Genomic DNA, 17,645 nt, shown 5'->3' with positions numbered 1-17,645 from the left:
AAAACGTATATTCCAGTAAAATGGAATATTCTGAATAATAATATGACATAATGACATACTGCAGTGTACCATTACCATTACCATACTGTTGAAATATCACATTGTGGTTTTTAGACAGCAACTTCCAATAAAGCCTGGTCACCACTGTCGTAAAATACTGTGATGTGACTTCATGAATGTGGGTTCATCAGCGTAGGAATTGTCTGGCACCGTTGGACCATTAGTGGGCTTCATTGACGCCACCTTTGGGCAAACTAAGCGTACACAAATGCAAGGCCAACCCACCCCCCCAAACACACACACAGACATGCACCCCTGCCACAGCTGAGAACACTCCAGATCAGTGGCACTGCATGAAATGCCAGCTTTGTCTTCTCACACAGTGGCCACTTTTATTCAAGGGCAGTATGTGGGTCTATTGTTGTCTTTCAATATTTGCTGCCGGTTGATTGTCTGTATAATGCTCTGCTGACAGAGAATACATTGGCTGACGCACAATCACTTTACTGTGTTTCCTTGTGGAAGAACATAAAAATGATTGTAGGAAGTTGGTGCAGTTGCTGGACTGATGTCAGTAAACGAATGATTCAGTGATTAATATGACTCGGTTTTATCTGTGGGGTTTTTCAGCTCTGTTTAAACTGTCCCCTCCTGTTAAATCACTCGTGTGTCTCCATGTTTATCTTTTGGGGACCCTGTGTGTCACTGTTGCGTAATCAGAGTCACAGAATGCCCAATGAAGTGCGCTTTTCCTCTTTCCTGTTCGTCAGTGAGAGGCTGTTGTTGTGCTCTCTACTGTTCATGAATGGCACAGGAAAAACAAATCGAAAAATTCTCGAGTGCAGGAGTCCTTTCCACTTTGACCAGTTTGTGAATGGCCACTTGCTTTTAACTCGGAGGATCATTCTCTGGTCAGGGAGCATATGAACTTCCTGTACACCAAGATGATCATGCATTAAGTTTTCAACTCTCATTCTATAAATTGGATCAAAATCAACCTTGAACAAATATTCATGGTAAAATTGGTTAAAATTTTCCATCAGTATCCCTTTGAAGAAACAAACATTTCCAAAACAGCATCACAAAACCATGTAATTTAAGTAATTAGGGATGAGGGGAAATATTCCCATTCATCACACTGTGCATTGTTCTGTGAGGCATCAGCCTGCGTTATGCTGCCGCCCTCAGGATGATGAAGATCGGTCTTGTAACAAAGCAGAACTTAGAGCCTTTGCGTCAGCTTTTTCTGTGGGTGCGGTCTGCACTGACGTTGCTTACCAGAAAAGAACAGTCCAGTGATTGTTGTCAAATGCAGTGTACCTGTGTGTTATTAACCCAGTATGAGCAGCTGTCAGACTGCACCACCAGTCAGCAGCCGGCTCTGGTTGGGTGCTTAGATCCTGGACTCAGTACAGTGAGTAGTGAGCAGTGGATGTTAGAAACGTTAAAAAGTTTGAGTCAAGATGAGTGAGTGAGTTGAATTTTCAACTTGAAGAACAGGACAAGACATGTTTGGCTCCCTCCTTTGTACTGCAGTGACATCTACTGTCCAAACAGTAGAGGCCCAAAAGGTCAACTGAGAAGAGCGCCTTTTTCTTGCTCACCAGAGGAAATTCAAAACACCCATCTGCATATATGGATTAGTTCATTCGCATACTATGTTCTCAAGATAATTAGTCAAAAATATGTGTTGCATGTTACATGAATTCCAGCCTAAGAGGACTTAAAGCTTTGTAGTTGACTACATTTACACTTAAAACTTCATCTTTCCACCTTGTATCATTTTTACATTGTTTAATTTAGCTTTATGTCATTGTCTTTCTCAATATTAATTTGCTCCTTATCTTTAATGTCACAAACCAATTTAGAGTTTGTATTATTATTTCTCAAGGTAAAATTAATTGTGTTATGCAAATAAATAAGTTGCTGAAAAAACTCACCGAAGACCGGCATGTAGAGATGGCATTTTCTTTTATTTTCAATTTAAATTTTCCTCACATTATACAAATCAAAATCCAAAAAGTCCTTTACAAAGACAGGATGGCTGTGTTCATACAAATCAACACTGTTACATAAATACACCAGGTTTGCAAATCCGTAATACAGACACGGTTTATATTTATCAACAAAACATAAACAAGAACGCTGAGGTTTGAAATACATCATCTTGGGACTACAGAGGTAAAATTACATATATTTTATGGTTTTATACCAAGTTTATGTGGCACCTAAATCAATGTCCATGTCTCATCTAGGGCCGAGCTTTAAGGGAGCCTTAGGAGATGAGAAGTTCTTCTTGCTGTTGTGGTGCTTCCCTTTCAGGTTTTGTTTTGGTGCTGTTTTCAAGTAAAAATGAAGCTGCCAGGAAAGAGATTTAAAAAGTAAAAGCGATCAATGGACAGAATAAGTGCAGAAGAAAAATGGATACATTTTATTTTCAGGGCTTCTCAAAAACTGCATTTTGAACCCCAATACTTGCTTTTTCCTCTTAAAAATTGTAAATTTAAGGTTCCCTTTTATTTCCAGTGAAACACACCTGTATGGCCTCAGCTGGTCCCACTGTGACAGTGCTGGTGGAGGAGACGTAACCCGGGGCAGATGCCGTCACAGTGTAGGTGCCTGGCAACAGCAGTCTGAAGTAGTCGCCATCCACTCCTGCAGAAGCATACGCATCAGGAAAAGGTGAGAGGTTGAAACAACCAACAAACTATCTCAAAAGTGTTATTACACTTTGGTCAAAGAAGTATGAGTGTTCAAATTTCTATTAATTTAAACATCTACGTAAGTATTATAAGATTTACTTATATGTAAAAGTAAAACTTCCCAGTATTGAAAAAAATGACCTTGGATATATATATATATATATAATTGTTCCTGGTACATCAGCATACAAGCAACATTTAAAGTTTTCTCTCCTCAAGTGGTTTACTTTGCTGTTTGAGAAAAAAGTAGTGTTGAAGTACAACACTTAAATAAATCTAATTATAATGTATGTACAGTTGCAATATTTTCTAAGTGCATTTCATCCATTGACCACTAGAGTGCACCTCGTTCCGTTCCAGCGTGATGGCCTGAGACTTTTAGACGCTCTTAGTTTTATACATCACTGATCAGGACATTTACAGATCATTTACCACAAACCTAACCGGCACATTTCATCATTGACTTATGGAGAACAACAACATAAACTGATCTTTTTCCTATTGCTCCTTACCGGTAGTCACATCATGGTGGATGCCAGCTACTGCGATCTCAGCGTTGCCAATATGGTTGTTGTTATCATCATACACCATGCCTTTTATGCCATGATGCACCTAAAAATGTGAGAAACGTGTGTGTGTATTATTTTTTGCAAATTTGATTAAAAAGTAAATTAGGTTAGTGTGACCACAGATGGCTTTTTTGTTTGAATGTGGCAATAGATTACAGCATTGATCACAGACCGCACCAAGCCTCAAACTACAGTTTAAAAGAAAAATGCCACAACATTAGGCTGTAGAAACCTTCCACAGTCTTGTGGTGTGGAATAGACACAGAAGCAAAATGAGACCAAAACAGAATCTGCAGACCCTTAAAGTTGGGTTTGTTTAGTCACTGCTATGGAAAAAGATCTGCATTTCTCAGCTCTCCCCTGTGGTCTTAGAAACACTGTAAGTGGCAGGGCTGTATTTTATCTCAGTGAGTAAAAGGACATTTTGTCTTCAAACCAAGGCTACGTTTAATGCGTGACGGGAGGTAAAAGTCAATTTACTTGGATTACACAGTTTCACACAGCTCATTTTAAGTCACTTTATCCAGAGAAATCCAGCCAATACTAAGAAGAAGCCAAAGCTTTGGACTCTTGACTCTTGGCAGTTGGATTTTGGTGTGTAACAACATGACTGCGTGTTTGAAGTGTGTGCAGCAAGCTGTTAAAATGCAATACTCGATTGACACAACTGCAGTCTGCCAAAATTTGGGTGAATTTGTGTGCAAGCACCAACCTGTTCCAGGTACGAAACCAGCGCCTCTCGGTTGCCCAGCCATTCTCTAGGAAGCGCTGATGCTGGAGGAAATTTATCACAGCTTAGCTCCAGGGTGATCTCAAAACAGTTGGTGTAAAGGTAGTTGAAGTCTTGCATGCCTGAAATACACACGTTTGATTTCACTTTAGTTTTTCATCAGATCATTGCAATTGATGAAAATGTAGAATTTGTTACAGTAGGCTAAGCAAGTGAGTGAGAAAGTGGGCACCAAACTTTTACTAAGTTGTTGAAAAGTAGTTAAACTCCTTCACACGCATTCTTCATTCATTCATTCATCTTCTACTGCTTATCCCTTTCCAGGGGAAGGGGGTTGCTGGAGCCAATCCCAGCTCCCATTGGGCGAGGGCGGGGTACACCCTGGAGAGGTTGCCAGTACATCACAGGGCCAACACACAGAGACAGACAGAGACCAACAACCACTCACACTCACACTCAGACCTACGTACAATTTAGAGTCACCAGTTAACCCAAACATGATGTCTTTGGACGGTAAGAGGAAACCCACGGAGGCACGGGGAGAACATGTAAACTCCACACAGAAAGGCCCCAGCCTGGGGAACCGAAACGACAGCCTTCATTGTGGGGCAACTTCACTAACAATTGAAATGGATCGGGAAATTCAGACCGACTTTTTGAGAGGCATATATAAAGCCTAAAGCATATGAGGCTTTTAATGGGGAGGTTCAAATGTAACCTCATAGACCATGACATAACACTTGGAGCAAGAGGAGTTGTTAAAATAAATATAGCATGCTCCTACTGAATGCAACTGTGGGTGTTTTTTACCCAAATCAGCAGCTCGCATAACTCAACTGAAACACTCAACTGGCTCGCATTCCTTTGAAGAATCTAGACCAGCTCAGACTAGGATTAACAGATCAGAGATTCAGGTTTGTTATTGTTGAAGTTACAGATTAACCGAGCTACAATTGAATATAAGCCCAGGGGCCGATGAACTTGGTGTATTGTGACTTCCAAGCATATGGCAAAACAATGCTGGAAGTATTCATCAAGTCTTAAAACAAAGTTCCCAACCCATAAACCAAACAAAGCGGGATGAGGAGCTGCTACTGCCAAAGCTTGTATAACTCCTGAAGGCCAGTAGGTGGCCGACGCCAGTAAAAGATATTTTGTTGAACCAAACTCTAATAAAAGTCCCACGGAGCCTACTGGCTTTCTGCACGGCACACAAAGAAGAATTTAGAAAAACAAAACAAAAAAAATAACGGAAACAAAGATAGCACAAAAGCTAACATTGTATGTTTATGTTGGCAGCTGTTGCAGCATCACTGCTGCTGGATTTGTTGTCCAGCACAAAATAATACATTTATTTTTTTTCCGTTATTAATTTCAACCAAACAGCACTTCGATTTATTTGAGCATATGAAACAAACTATATATAGGAAACAGTGGTTTGATAAAATCACCAAACTCTGCAACACTCTTCCTCCTAATATCTCAAAGTAATATAAAAGTGAGGAGTTTGTAAAACTTCTACCATGTGGTAGATGCCAGTGCTGTCTCCTGTCTCTGGCAAGCTGGCTCCTATTAGTGGCTAAACTTAAGGGTCAGAGGCAGTGCAGCTGTTCATGTCCAGGAGGTGAGGAGGTCAAAGGCAAGGGGCAAGCACACAGGCCTCCGACAGAGACGGTGAGTTCACGAGGCAACTCAAGGCCTTTCTTTCATGAGGAAATCGATGCCACTGCCTGCCATCATTCATGCAGGCGGGTCTTTTCCTTTTTTCTTCAATCAGACTGTGACTTGCTATTAAAAACAAATATAGGATGACAGTTCAGGTACAATGACACCAAGCCTCTGTATTTTATATTTCTATATTTATATTTATTTTATATTTTCGATTTTTAGAAACTTTTGGAATTGTTTTGGTGGGATTAGAAAATGCACAGGACATCAATTTTATATTCAAATATTAACTCCAAACAGCTTCTTTCAGCTCCTCATAGTGAGACTTTAAAAATGTGCTTGTTATGTGTTTCATGTTTAAATACAGTTTGAAAAATTAAATGTTCCAGCTGAAAAAGCCACCAGTGAGCTGGCAGGAGATTCGTGGACAGTGTTGGACAATAACAAAATCGGAAAGAGTATCGACAAGTTGTGACAATGACAAGAATTTCATGATCCAATTACCATTTCCAGTGATTTGTTTTTTTTTTTTGCTTTCTCTTAGTGCTGCTAATGAACTGAGGTCTTGCTTACCTTTGGAAAGAGAGTACCAGCTGGCCCCATTGGTGATGCCTTCATCAAAGAAGTCCCCACAGTTCCAGCCCTTGTGCATCCAGCTGTGGGCGTACGAGTAGGTCCTGGCCAACTGTCACCACACACAAAAACACACGTGCCCAGTCAACCACAGCACGTTTTCTCATGCCTGACATCAGTTTTTGATCTGCCTCTCACCTGTCTGAAGATTTTGTCATCCGCAGTGGCTGCGTAAGTGGTCCTCCCTCGAATGCGGGGGTCTCTTGATTTGTCAAAGGGGTAGTTCGCTACCACAGCTCCACCATGGAGGTTGGCCGACAGGACAAAATTGTAGTTTTGCATCCATTTTATGATTGCCAAGGTCTCTGGTTCAACCTGTCGAGGATATTCAGTCAGACAAAAAGTAGCTTATAATTAATTTACATTCCATATGGCCCTTTTTATTTACATCCATACCATGACATGATGAATATAACTATTTGTGGCACCGTGGTGCGATATTTACATATATTTTGTCAAATGTCCAACTTTTAGAAGTGTAAATAAATTACCCAGAGATTCTTTCTCAGTCCTTGAAACAAACTGTCTCATTCTACATCAATGTCATTCACACCTCCAGTATATTGTCTATCACTTAGATCAAATGATAATGCATATCTTCCAGTTTATCCCCAAATTCACCAAACTGCATCGGTGGACTCAAGATGTCTGCTTTTCTTTTTATCCAGAGATACAGCTTCTCTTGGCTGGTGATCTGGACAAATTTTATTTGTCTCTAACATACGCACATGTTTTTTGGGCAACCATGCTTAGCTCTTTAAGGCATACTCTGCTTTTCTCCAACCTGTGAAATGATCCTGCTCTACTCACAATGTATTTTATCCTTAATTCTTCAATGCTGCAGTTAATCTCATTTTGCTGAGATTGTTTCTGACCAAAATTCAATGTGAGTTTGGAAGTCGTATTTTAGTAAAGGTTTTCAGGATGGAATCTGAGTATTTGCTACCACTGTAAATATAAAATGGTCAAACTATTGAAAATAGATATAAAGATAGGGTTGTTAACGTTTACTGTTTGTTGATTCTGGCACATTCCCCACAAACAGGATCAGCGTTTGCCTTACATTACCTGACTACAGAACATCGCCTAGATGCATATAATGCTTGGCGACAGGGAATAATACCCCTCCTTGAATAAGGTATGTAGGAAAATAAGCACCGTCTGGCTGAGTAATCCAGCTGGTCAGAGCTCCTGAGCCTTGACTACAGCATTGATATCTAGCACTTCTGTTTTGAGGTCTGGCAGGAATTTATAGTCTCAATATCCATTCATGCTTTGAAGTCAGACCTGTCACCAAGGCACAGGGCAGAGCAACTGAGCTTTCAGGGGGGCACAAATCTCTAAAGCTTGAAAGGACCGATACTATCACTACTTGATTGTTTTCTTTATAAAATTAAAATTGCTAAATCACTAAATAAACATCAGATCAGCTCCTATTCTAAATTTCTCTATGTTCCATGTTCACCTGTTGCGAAGAGGATTTATTGTGGAACAAAACTCAGCATTTTACATGAGGTTTTCAGGTTTTGGATTTTGTTTTATCAGTGATTCACTCACAAGTTGTGGTAACTTCACACTGTGTGATGGATTTGCTCTGCGGGTCAGTCATTTATCAGCAACGCTCTTCCAAAAGCACTGCCTAACCTCATGGTGCGAGGTGGGTAAATTTGCCGTTGCTGAGTAAATATAGCATTTCTACTGTACAGACCCCAGCTGTCACTCTGCAAGTGGAAGATATTTTAAAGAGTAAATTCCTGAGTCTAATTGACCGTTCAAAATTAGGCTGAGATGTTGTATTTCTCAGTTATTGCAGGTGCTGGACCCGTCTCAGTTTCATGATGAGGAAAAGGTGAAAAGAGTGTCAGTGACTAAATTCGCTCTTCTGGATAAAACATCATCAGCTGGCTTAAGTAAATGCCGCATGTCTGAGCCTGCAGCCAAGCACCGGGGCTTGTGGGTTCACGGCGCTTGTGAGGATGCAATCCCGACATGGCGTGAATGAATGAGGTATCTGTAAGAGCAGCACAGTTTCTCTTTTGTGTATCTCTTTCAGGCAGCAGTCACGCTGGTAGACAGCCAGCCCACAACTGGGAGGACCAGCGATTTAGTCCTCTTAATTCATTTGCAGCCCAGGAACTAATAAATAAGAAAAAATAAGCAGCACTTGTAAAACATCAAAACAAATGAAGTGATACAGCTGGTCAACTACTCTATAATACAATTTTTACTGTAGCTCCAGCTTTGTACTGATGCTTTCTTTGCAACTCTAAGCTTGGCTTTATGTGCAGTTTATGTATAATGAATGCTTATCGGACCAGTCTGTTTAGATAGTCAGATTATTAGAGCGTGGATACTGAAATCTATTTACCACTCTGAGAATTTGTTGTTGTTTTTGTCATTTTCACCCTTTTTTTCTTTTTTCTTGTCTGACTGTAGTCAGCTGGGTGTAACATGGGTTAAGGTTAGTGCCATTGTTCTGTCGTTTCCTTATTGTGTTTTTCTTTTTTATTACATTTATATTTCTAATTGTTAATATGGGATTGATGGGTTTGGACCTTCAGTTGAAATTATCAAGGAAACTTGAATGCAGTCGGGCTCTCTCGTTTGCACAAGATAACATGAAAACGGATGAGGCCTCCCTCAGGATATGACCTTAAAAAGCATTTCCCAGCAGAATATCAGAAGTAGTTGGACAGCAGACACTTACATTCTTCCATTTGTTCTCTGCTCATTTTACACTGTAGATGGTGATGAATCCATATCACGCAGCCAAATTCAACTCTAACTTAACTTTACACTGAAATATTGAGCCAAAAAGAAAATACATCAGCAGCCAGCTTTAGTATTTTTGAGTTTTGCAGGTCGGGCTTCTGCTTTTCATTGGAAAAGACATGTAGTTGCATGTACAGTAGCTGACATTGCAGACAGCTTTGTGTGGTTGAAAATATTTTAAAGTGCGCAGGGAAAATTGATTCCAAATAGTCTCATAGCAACAATTGGGAAACAGCACACTGGTGAATTTATTATTTATTTCAAGAAAGTATGTATCTGTGTTCTCGGGATACTGAGACTTGGCAATGAACAGCTATTACTGAGTGAAAGTGCAGGTTTGTAAGCTCTGTTGCGAGTCAGACAGCACCTCGAGGTAGCAGGTAACAGTTACACTCTGAAACCGCAGAGCAGACCAATTCGACTTCTCGCGGCGGTGATGGAGAGAGAAAAGTGTTTGACTGAAGCCGAACGTCTGCTTATCATATTCATCTTATCAGGTGGTATTATTCAGAAAGTAAGAACTGCTGTATTTCCAATCAGCCATCCAGATCATACAGTTTCATGGCAACTTGTTGCTTAAAGAGTTAATGACAGATTTATATTATTTGTCAACCAAAGAAGCATTCATTCCACCTTCTCATCTGGGATTGGAAAGAGCGCAGCTGCCATTTTGCCTTAATGTTTCGCGTTGCAAAGACAAAAGAGAGCTGTTCCTGCTTCTCTCTGACCAGGAGAAGAAAAGCACATTTGGGTTTTCCAGTGAAACTGACCTGGTACGCATGAATTTACATAACAAGAAACAGACAATCTTCCAAACAACAGCAAGTTCCTGGGTTTACTTACTGTTTTTAAATGTATGCAGTTTTTCTTTTTCTTTAATGAAAGCCCAACTGGCAGCAGTTTTCTTCATCCATCTCCCTCTCTCAACCAGACATGTACGTGTTAGTATAGGTGTGCACTCACGGTAAATGGTAAATGGCACCTTAAGCTACATGTGCTGCCTCACTGTTGATCCAGTGCCACTGACCTGCTGCTCCCAGTTGTCCGGCAGGGGAAGGTGGTGGTTTCGCCCGCTGGTTTTCTCGTAGTAATACATGAGTGCATTCAGGTCTGGGAAGTTCCGGTTCAGATCGATCTCTCTGGCGTTCCCTCGGCCCACCAGGTAGCCATTGAATTCTGGACCCTGTTGACCCAAAGACAAACTGTCCATAACTGCTCCCTGTTGGATCCCCTCGTTTGTTAGAGTTTAGTGTTAGCCTCTGAAGTTTTAGTGCTTTCAGAGTATGAAGTCATACCCTAACCCTACCATAAATTTCATTGATGCATAAACTCAGCAGACAATTTTCTGTGGAACAACAGTGGATTATTTTCCAACAGGTCTAAACCACAATGATTTAATTGCTCTCTTACAAACCCAAAATAAGAGCACTCTCAAAACACTTTAATCCCAATAGAAGTGAAAATATGAAGACACATTAAGTCCAGACTTAATGTCCCACAAAACAATTATGATATCACCTGGTGTAGCGCAGGATTCGGCCACACCAGCATCGGCTTTGCTGATCTGCTGGCTGGTCCACTTGGAAAAATCAACTGCTGTCATCAAATTTCGTAAAAATAGTTACATTACTGAAAGCATGAAGCTAAACAACTTTGATTCCTCAACTTTTAATTGAGTACCACTGTGATGTTCATATTTGGCGTGACTGGCTGCCAAACTATTTCAAGCTCATCTGTGTTTAGAGCAAAGTGGCAAATATTAGCATGCTCACAAGATAAACAAAGTGGACATACAAGCTAAATACTGACAGTTCACAGCTGTTAGCATTTATCTAAAAGTGCAGTCTCTCAAGTCCATTGACAAACTTGTAGACTGATTTAATACCCTCAGAGTGTCTTGGAATGCATCGGCTGAGACTCCAAAGATTCATTTTTATCTATGTCATTCTAACAATGTCCTTTTGCTATTAACTCACTAAAACAAAGATGCAGTCTTGTTGCCTCACTTTTTGGCATTCGGGGCATATTTGAAAAAGTGCTGCAGAGCAGGGCGCTTCGTCTTGGAGCAGTACAGAATCCGTCAGGATTTCCATGCATGATTCTGCAGGACCTTCTGACCTGCTGGAGGTCAACGGGAACAACTGACTCAACAATTTAACCTTACATTTTGCCATAGACATGAATTTTTTTTATAATTTTTCTTTCTCAACTACTACCCAAAATCAGCGCTAGCCCTCCAGGATGACACAATCCTCCCATTGTTTTCCAGATGCTGTTGGACCCAAACATCTGTTGATGCAACAAATTATAGTGCGCTGCACATATGTCGTCTTTGTGGCAACACGAGGGACCTTCACGTGCAACTAGCTTCCTCAGGACGTATAATTAGTCTCCAAGAAATTGTGCACCCATGTGTGTATGTTAAAGTTATTGCACGAGTGTTGTTTCACGGTCCATATAATTATTCCTGTTAGAGAGCGGGGGGCTCTTTCAGGGAGCAGATTGATGGGATTATTACAGACATCAGCAAACTGTGGAAGGAAATTAACTGATAGTGTTTAGCTAGCTTCTTGCCCAAAGCGCACACCTTCATTTTAAAGGATATCAGACATCCATATTTGACCAGACGGAATCATGTAAGAGCAGTTTTGAGTGTGTATTGAAGTGTGGTTTAACTTGCAGGTATTGAGTTCCACCGAGGGATGTTAACATTTTAAAAAGTTTCCACTGGCAAGAACACAATCAAGGAAAAATGTGGAAAGTTTTTCTTCACAAGTGGGAAATCATTCCTTAAGAAAAACGGCCAAATCTGTCCCTCTGGTACATTTTCCATTGTTTTCGTTTTGGCTGGCGTTTGGCTCGCTGGACCTGGAGCTCACACACGCACTATCAGGGTGTACATTACCTGTCTGGCAGCCACCTCGTAGCCATCTGGGTTCATGGAGGGCAGGATGTGGATGCGCGTGTCATGGATCAGCCTCATGAGCCGCTGGTTTCCGGCCCGGTACTCCTCGCAGAGGAACTGGGAGAACTTAATGAGCAGCTCGCGACCAAGCACCTCGTTGCCGTGCATGTTGCCCACATACTTGAACTCTGGCTCCACTGGGGAGGAAGAGGGGCATGAGGTCAAAAAGCCACATCAAGATGCAAAGCGTGACATTTAAAATGACTGTCGAACAGCACAACCATTCACAGATTAAGATTTTTAACTCACTCTGAGTTTGAGTGAGTCTTTGAGCCTGAATGAAGGTTCTCAAAGATTTAAATAATATGTTGTATCATCACATGACCTGACTAATCACTAGGTGACTTTTCATCAACGAGCCACTAAGCAACTGTGACTAAATGAATTTTCGCCTATCTTTCATTTGGATGGTTGAGAGAGAGTACAATTGGGACAACAAGATTATTTCACTGCACCAGTTTAGCATTGTACCCAATCCATCTACTTCCTTATTGTGGCTCCTAAGTTACCTGTGTACTCCATCCCCTTTATGAAACTTCACCGGTAACATGTTTTCATTTCAGTGTCCTTTTCTAGTAATGACCTTGGTAGCCTCCAGCCTTAGGCAGACAGCAAGTACACAATACAGAGGTCTGGTAAACTGCATGCACCTAAAGCGACGCTGGCTCATGCAGCAGTGGGCCTGTAAACAGACTTTGATGTGACTTTGTTGGGGTGTTTCCCTTTAAGAAACACCGTAGCAGATCAAGGGAGACTATAGCAGCAGTGTATCAAAATGACAACTTTGTATTACGAACTTTGTGATATTTTGTAATTTCAAAGCATAAATATCTTTGCTTTTAAGAAATTAAGGCTTTTTTAAAGGTTCAGTCAGGGGTGAGTTCTGGGGAGCAACTGTGATTGCAGTTGATTGAGTTATTTGGATAAGGTCGTCTGACAATCCTATGATTATCAGTGATTGGGTGAGCCGACTATCAAAACAGTGTCATTCTCTGTTTAGGGTTTCCGCTTACCAAGGGTCCCTTCATTAATCATTGCTGCTGCACTGAGAGACCTGCAGGCCCCTGAACACTCCAGCTAGAGGACAGAGCTACTTTGGAACGCTGGCTGAAGCAATTATGTTTATAAATGTGTGTCCAGTATTTATCATTTTACACAATTCCCACAACCGTATTGATTGTTTGTGGTCTTGTTCACTTGTTGAGGAACTGTGGAGAGATACTTCCAAATTTATGAACACCCTTTTGTAATTGCTTCAGGCACCCAAATGGCAACTTGGGCACTGCAATTCACCTCAGTTTCTTTAGTAAGGGGCCAACTGGCCTTGAGTTCAAAAAACAGTGTTGGCTCAAATGCACGTCTTTAAAATAAAGACACACACACACACACACTCAGCAGCATGTGAAAAACATGAACTTCTTAAAGGGTGCAAGAGGGTTGACCCAGACAAGACCTATGGTCACTCCCCTCCGTGAAGTGCACAGTTCCTGTTTTTCACCCTCCGTCACCTTGCAACAGAACAGGCTCACATCCTTCTATTCTACTGAAGGAAGCCCCTACGTGTGCATTTGCAGAAAAAAATGCAAGCTCAGACGGAGCCAAAAAAGCATACCCTGCAGTGGGGGGGGGGCTCAAGTCACTGCCATGTGAAAGAATGCAAGTATGGGGGGGGGGGGACTTCAAAATCATTCACATGAGTATTTGGTAGCATGACCCTTTGGTCTGCTTTCACTGCAAACATTGGCTGTAATGAGTTTATGGCTTTCAATTTGCAACCGATATGCAAAATAAACACCTGAGGATCTGATTCAGAGGTTGGGCAAGGGGGGGAAACAAGCAAAGCTTTTGTAAGAGTGAGTTCAGGGTTAAAGCCATGTTGACTCAAACCGAACTTCTGTGTCATCTGCTCAGCTCTGAATAACACCCCAAGATTTTGTCGGTGGCTGAATGGCAAAAATTGAAATGAATTACAGATGTTGACTCAATTCTTTCACTTTTGCTTTTCTGTGTTCACTTTCAGCTTTTCCACAGTTTATGGTCACTAGTGTTTATCTAAGAAATCATCTCAGGATATCACCCCCCCCCCCCCCCCCTTTTTTTTTTAAGTCTTCATTCTTAAGCCAGACAGTCATCCAGCTACATTAAGTGAAAGCTTGCATTATATCTCCCTCGGAGGAAAAGAACAAATCCCCCAAAGACTGCTGTATCTTCTGCCAGCTAGAAATCCATAATCATTTTAAAATCCATTTTCTCTACCACCAGAGAAATATAATGTATGTATGTTGCTCTGACTCACAAGATGCTTAATAGCATAAGAACTTTCTGTCATGAAGAAATTTTAACATATGAACTGTTTTGTGTAAGACTGAGCACTAACTTGGATTTAACTTGGGTTTAACTTTGTGTCTGTTTGTTTGTGTTAAGAATAATTCACACTTTAGATTGTTGTGTGACCTCTGCATCCACCGCAGACATTGAGACAGTGAATCAGGTGTTACTCACATGTTTCATGGATGCCTGGGTGATCACTGAACTCCAACACGTAGAGGTGGCGTCCCTCCACGCTGCGCCCGATGCTGTAAATGCGTGTGATGTAGGGGCATTCACTCTGCACCGCAAACAGGGCTCGCACCATGTCCTCATATCGGTGATGCTGGAAGTCTGAGCCGGACACCAGAAGTCCCATCAGGACAGCACCAAGCCAGGGAAGAGCCCACCCCTGCTGCATGGTCCCTCAGTCCAAGTTGTCCAGTACAGGAGGAGATGAGAGGCGCCTGGTGAAGAGACTGCTGCAACAATACAATATACTGTATATTTATCTCCTTACACACCAAACATACTGCTCAGACCCTGCTTGCTTTCTTCCTCTCTTGTTCCCCTTCTTTCCCCTGCCTCTCCCCCTGCCTCCTCCCACATACAGTCCTCACACTGAAGAGCAAGGAAGGACAGCCCCTCGCTCCTTCTTTGTCTCTCTCTCCTCCTCCAACAGCTGCTTCTCTCCCTCTCTCTTTCCCTTTGGGTCCTTGTCAAGTACATGCAACTTGCTTTATTGCCGTTTCGAATGCTTCTGCTTCAAGTAGTTCGCCTCACAGCCCCCTCGGCTCCCAGCACACACAATGTGAATTTAATTCTGTCTCACAGACACTCATTTTCTATCCCTTTCTTTGTCCCTTACTCTGGTTCACTTCTATGCTCCCTTCCTGGGAAAGAGGGGTTGTTTCCACGGCACTGCTCTCCCCAACCCCTACAGCCCTCAATCATCCATTCATTAACTCTTAAGTCAACACACAACCCCTGTGTGTGTGTGTGTGTGTGTCAGTGTGCGTGCATGTACATGCGCCTGCACTCGTCAGATGAATCAGTGTGAGAGCTCTTTCGCAACCTTTGTTGCTGTTTCTCCAAAGCAACATTCATACACACACGCAGGAAAACATACCCACACATGCTCCCATGGCCCAGAGAAGAAAAACCAAATGCCGCAATTAAACTTCTGAAGACACTGGTTGATGCCAAGACACATGCACCCCTCCTCACAAACACGCACACACACATTCACTGCTGCAGTGTGTGCAAGGGGTGCTGTCAATCAAACCTGCGGGAGAAAAGAGCTTTTTCCTCATACAACATTGTGCAACTGGTAACGGAGATGTCTAAAAAACAAAAGGAAAGGCAAATAAGAAGAAAGGAAGAGTTGAAAATGGATTACTGAGCAACATGAAGCTCAAGAAAGAGAAATGTAAAAGTAGATACAAAGAGGGAAAGAAGAAGGAAAAGCATAAGGATGAGAGACAATGAAGCACAGAGATGTATGTGAAATGTAACTAGTCTGAACTGTATTGTTCAGTGGAAACATACTTTTTGAATTGATTTTCCTGTAAATACATATTGGAACTGTAGGACATGTCATATCCTCTGCATCCTTGCCAAGTCAGTGGCACTGCTCTAGTCCTGGTCCTGGCTGTCTTTGGTGGTGACTGTGTTTCATCTGCCTCCCTGTTTACATCTGGGGCGCCTCAAGGATTTGCTCCGCTCGCCAATCCCTCTCACATCTCACTGCCATCCCAGCAGCCTGGCTGCTGACTCTCAGCTGCGACCTTCAGTTCCATGAAACAATGCCAACAAGACACAATAAACAAGCATGAACTAAATGTCCCCAAACACCCTTCAGATAATCTCTAGATCCCCCCTCACAAATTTCATCTTGAGACTCCGTAACCAAATAGAAGCAGTTGAGAACTATGGCCATTTTCTTTTTCTAAATTAAATCTGGAGAGGGAAAAAATCTTTTTAAGGTTTTAACTTTACTCCTGTGTCTGAAATTGATAAAATCGTTTCATTGTTTTCAGCTGAAAATCTAAAAATGTGTTTTCACCTCATTCCCATCCAAACCCCCGGCAAAAATTCAGAGAGACTGAAACGAAGCTGACGATGTGAAGAATGTGAAACACCTCCACACATGAAGATGCATCATTCACTTGCTTTCAAATGCCCGACAGAAGACTTCTTGTAAGAAAAGGACATCTTGTGGATTGAATAGAAACTACAGCGGAGGATACGGCAGCCATTCAGGCTGATGGAGGAGACGGGCCTCCTGTTCACTGATGCATCGGTGGATGAGCCCCGGAGTTTCAGCTTTACATTTATATACTACATGGCCAGACTGTTGTTTCTTGGTGGAGGTTGAAAGGCTTTTTTTATGGAAGGACTTAAACATTTTCTTTTTCTAAAATTGCTTAACACTCAATGGCTTCATGCATCTAGAAGAACAAGTTTAATCAGATATGTATATTTTCATTAGTTTTTTGGGAACACCAGTGATTTAGAAAGCACACCACTGAAGAGTTGTGTACAACTCAAACTATTAAGTTGTGCAGAGCATTACGTATTAAAACAATATTTTGAGGTGACTGGATGAAGTACAACTGAATTAATGAAGTTTTAATCCCATGTAGAGTGATGAAAATCCCAGTGTGTTATATTAGTGATATGAATATGTATCATTAAAATTAAGATTTAATATTTTTGCCACTCAGATTAGTTTGTGTAAAAATTTCTGAGAAAATTTCACACAAAGGTTATGGCTAAAAAATGTTTTGTGTTTTGCCATTCCTATATTGACCCTTGACTCTAAAGAGATTCATTTAGAGTCATTAATTGGTATTTTTCAATGCATGACAATAATCAATGGGGTGATGTATTCTATGGACACCTGACCTTACATGGTGTGTCCATTAGTGGGCAGTGTGCAATAAGATTAACCTCACATAAACTTGATAGTAGTAAATTCTTAGTGTTATTTTGCAAAACACTATAATTAATCATATTTTGATTCAATTGTGAATCCACTATTATAACTTTTCTTTTTTTTACTTGAGTGTTATAGCAATAACGTAATTAGTTTTCTTTTGTTGAGAATTGTCACTAAGAGTTTCTTTCAATCTTATCCACATTCACTAGAATAAACTTTGAAACACTCAGCAGTCTCTGAACCAACATAGTCCAATAATGCCACATGTTTGATTCTCAGACCTGCGAGCCTTCAAAATAAAAGTCGCAGTTCAGCCTTCGGATGCAGCACATCCCGCCCACTGTTGTTAACAGTATGG

The 17,645-nt window shown here is 41.3% G+C and overlaps 1 protein-coding gene across 1 annotated transcript; it reads right to left on the bottom strand.

Moving 5' to 3' along the window:
- Positions 1-1,954: 1,954 nt before the first annotated feature.
- Positions 1,955-14,934, bottom strand: cpn1 (carboxypeptidase N, polypeptide 1). The gene is made up of 9 exons (XM_029528281.1): positions 14,542-14,934; positions 11,980-12,176; positions 10,102-10,257; positions 6,441-6,617; positions 6,243-6,354; positions 3,984-4,123; positions 3,215-3,314; positions 2,537-2,655; positions 1,955-2,358 (listed from the first exon to the last, which is right to left on the bottom strand). The coding sequence occupies exons 1-9, from the start codon at positions 14,765-14,767 to the stop codon at positions 2,248-2,250; spliced, it is 1,338 nt and encodes a 445-aa protein (XP_029384141.1). The 5' UTR covers positions 14,768-14,934; the 3' UTR covers positions 1,955-2,247.
- Positions 14,935-17,645: the final 2,711 nt, after the last annotated feature.

Source organism: Echeneis naucrates, chromosome 19 (assembly GCF_900963305.1).
Source record: "Echeneis naucrates chromosome 19, fEcheNa1.1, whole genome shotgun sequence".
Classification (NCBI taxonomy): Eukaryota; Metazoa; Chordata; class Actinopteri; order Carangiformes; family Echeneidae; genus Echeneis; species Echeneis naucrates.
This window is presented reverse-complemented; position numbering and strand designations above follow the sequence as displayed.

Bases quoted from the DNA above. Each gene is read 5' to 3' on its own strand.
- cpn1 (XM_029528281.1), bottom strand. From the start codon at position 14,767: ATGCAGCAGGGGTGGGCTCTTCCCTGGCTTGGTGCTGTCCTGATGGGA. The intron at 10,258-11,979 runs GTAATGTACACC...TTGGGTCAACAG, and splicing joins ACGAGGTGGCTGCCAGACAG to GGTCCAGAATTCAATGGCTA. The intron at 6,618-10,101 runs GTCAGTGGCACT...TATCCTCGACAG, and splicing joins CGGACAACTGGGAGCAGCAG to GTTGAACCAGAGACCTTGGC.